Source organism: Penaeus vannamei, chromosome 42 (genome assembly GCF_042767895.1).
Source record: "Penaeus vannamei isolate JL-2024 chromosome 42, ASM4276789v1, whole genome shotgun sequence".
NCBI lineage: Eukaryota > Metazoa > Arthropoda > Malacostraca > Decapoda > Penaeidae > Penaeus > Penaeus vannamei.
This window is the reverse complement of record NC_091590.1, coordinates 15,404,944-15,407,443: the sequence shown is the minus strand read 5'-3', so window position 1 is coordinate 15,407,443 and position 2,500 is coordinate 15,404,944. Positions and strand designations below refer to the sequence as shown.

The 2,500-nt window shown below is 34.8% G+C and overlaps 1 protein-coding gene across 4 annotated transcripts in view; it reads left to right on the top strand.

Annotated features, from left to right (window-relative positions):
• Frmd5 (FERM domain containing) overlaps positions 1-2,500 on the top strand; it is a 58,729-nt gene that overhangs the window by 10,904 nt on the left and 45,325 nt on the right. For all 4 annotated transcript variants that reach the window (XM_070118441.1, XM_070118442.1, XM_070118443.1 and 1 more), the window contains exons 3-4: positions 741-783; positions 943-1,119. In XM_070118441.1, coding sequence (XP_069974542.1) covers positions 741-783; positions 943-1,119 — 220 coding nt within the window. The remainder of the gene's footprint in view (positions 1-740; positions 784-942; positions 1,120-2,500) is intronic.

Genomic DNA, 2,500 nt, shown 5'->3' with positions numbered 1-2,500 from the left:
ATGTCATTACTTTGGTAATATAGAGTGGTTATTTATTTAATAATAGTATTTGATCATAGGAATCTGCTATTATTCTCCAATCATTCACTGTTTGTTCTTGGTATTATTTTCTTTGTTTTCTAGGAATATATGTCACCTGTAATGAGTAACATTCATATTGCAATGGATAACTAAACACTTTTTTATTCCACCACTTTAGTGATAGTTCAGATAAGGGTCTAAAATATGACTAAGTTCTGAAAATTGTTTTGAATTATTCTTGAAGCGAAATATCTTCATGAGACTTTTCAGAGCAACCAAGCAATAAAATTTTATGCAGTATTTCAAATTTCCCTTCTGTCAGCTGTATAGCCACTGCATTTTCAATTTGTAGATACCATAAGTTAGAAATATCTGACCACAGACAGTCCAAAGAAGTATGTTAGGAGAAATTACATACTAAATTTCACTAGCCACATCAGTTGCTCCAAGTCAAGTGGATTATGAGGTGGTGGTGGTGCCATAATTCAAGGTTATGTCCAAGTAGGCTAATGTCGGCCAGAATCAACTCGGTTGAATACTAGAAGGGTTCAGTCCATAATTTTATTTATTTATTTTTATTTATTTTTTTGATAAAGTGTATTGTTATGATTATAGGTTTTGTTTGAAAAAAACTCTCTTTGAACTTGTTTCCATAGTGTCAGAATATTGATAATGAGTTCTAGATATATACATATATATTTTTTCTTTTTTTCTTTCAGCACTGGTTAGATCCAAACAAGAATATTTTGAGACAAATAAAAAGTAAGTACATGGTATGATACATAGAAATTGGTGCAATTATATGTCCATATATAAAACCTTTTTTTTCTTCTATCATCACTACTGGGTATCAGACATTATATACTAAATATTGTATTTAATGAATATCTGCTAAGAGTTTTGTATTACTTTTTATTGCAGATTTATCCCCCATACTTTTCTGTTTTCGTGTTAAATTCTATCCGGCTGACCCTCTAAGACTCCAGGAAGAAATAACTCGGTATCAGCTGTTTCTGCAACTCCGGCGAGATCTCTTACATGGGAGATTATACTGTTCCCAAGCAGATGCTGCCTGTCTGGCTGCATACATTGTTCAAGGTAATGTTGATTTAAATACTTTTTTTTCTCTTGCTCTATGAGAGATTGAAAAATGATATGGAATGTGATAACTCAAGAAAAGTTATTCTAAAATTATACCAGAGAACACAATACTGATGTTTCTGAGCAATAAAAAATATCAACTTTCAGAGTGATAAAATTCTTACTGATCATGATTATGATTAAGTTAAGGATCCTGCAATAAGGCCCTTAAGACTTCAGTCAAACTGTGCTTCTGAATTATCCCATATGTAGGGAATGGCTGGGATTGGTATCCACTAGCAGTAGAGAATTAGATATTTGGTAAGCAAGCATAATTGGCAGCTGAGCACTGCAGCACACATACAATAGATATGTGCTTTATATTATATTGCAATACTGTAACCAAATGTGTTAACTAGGCTAGGATTAACTATTGGAAAATATAGGCATGTATCATTGGTTTTACGGAAAGACTGTTGAGCATTGGTTCCATAGTCAGGGAATTCATAGAAAGGGCCCTGCAACATAGTTTAAGAACAGCTATTTTCTGGTCTTTGAACATCATTTCAGTAAACCCAATGCCTTGGTAGAAGGGCCACCATTGAAAAGGCCAAGGAGACATTATTGTTGGTCCACTGGCCTTATTTTGGACCAGATCTCAGCCTACATGTATCTGGGAATGTAATTTAACTGGAAGCACATTCTTCAGTTAATTTCCCTTCAGCTATACATGCCATGGCAGTCTTAGCAGTAGCAAGGATCTATCCCCATGATGCTAGGGGGAAATATCAAAGTCATCAGGAGTTGCTCCCCCATTCACTCTGGGATAACAACCTATCATGTCATGGTAGACCATTCCCCATGACAGGATGATGTCCTCAAGCTGTGATTGCTAGTTATTTATGCACTTGCTTGGCCCTGGTTGCATTGGCAGTGAAGAATTAGCCCCTCAAAAATAGGTTTAAAAACTCCTTTTAGCCTCATTGCATAAAAAAAATATTTTTGTTGCATCCAAGGGAATAGAGAGCAGTGTAATATTCTATTTCCCATGCTTCTGATTTTTCCCTCAAGCAGCTGACTGCATGCACCCTGATGCATAGTTTGTTATAATTCTTGGGGCTCTTATTACAATTGTGTTAAGGGGTACCCACCATTAAGGGGTTACTGTCTGAAAATAGTATAACAGGTGCCAGGAAAGAAATATGAATATTTTCCAGTCTAGTAAATAGACACTATTTTATGAACAAGTAAAGAATATTGACTCTGAAAGTACACTGAACTATGGCGAGGGTTATATAGGGAGCATATGTATGGTTCACTAATATATATGATATTGTAGACAAAAGTGTTTATGAAGGATCTTTTAAGAGGTGATTGTCTGATTTGATATTTGACAAAA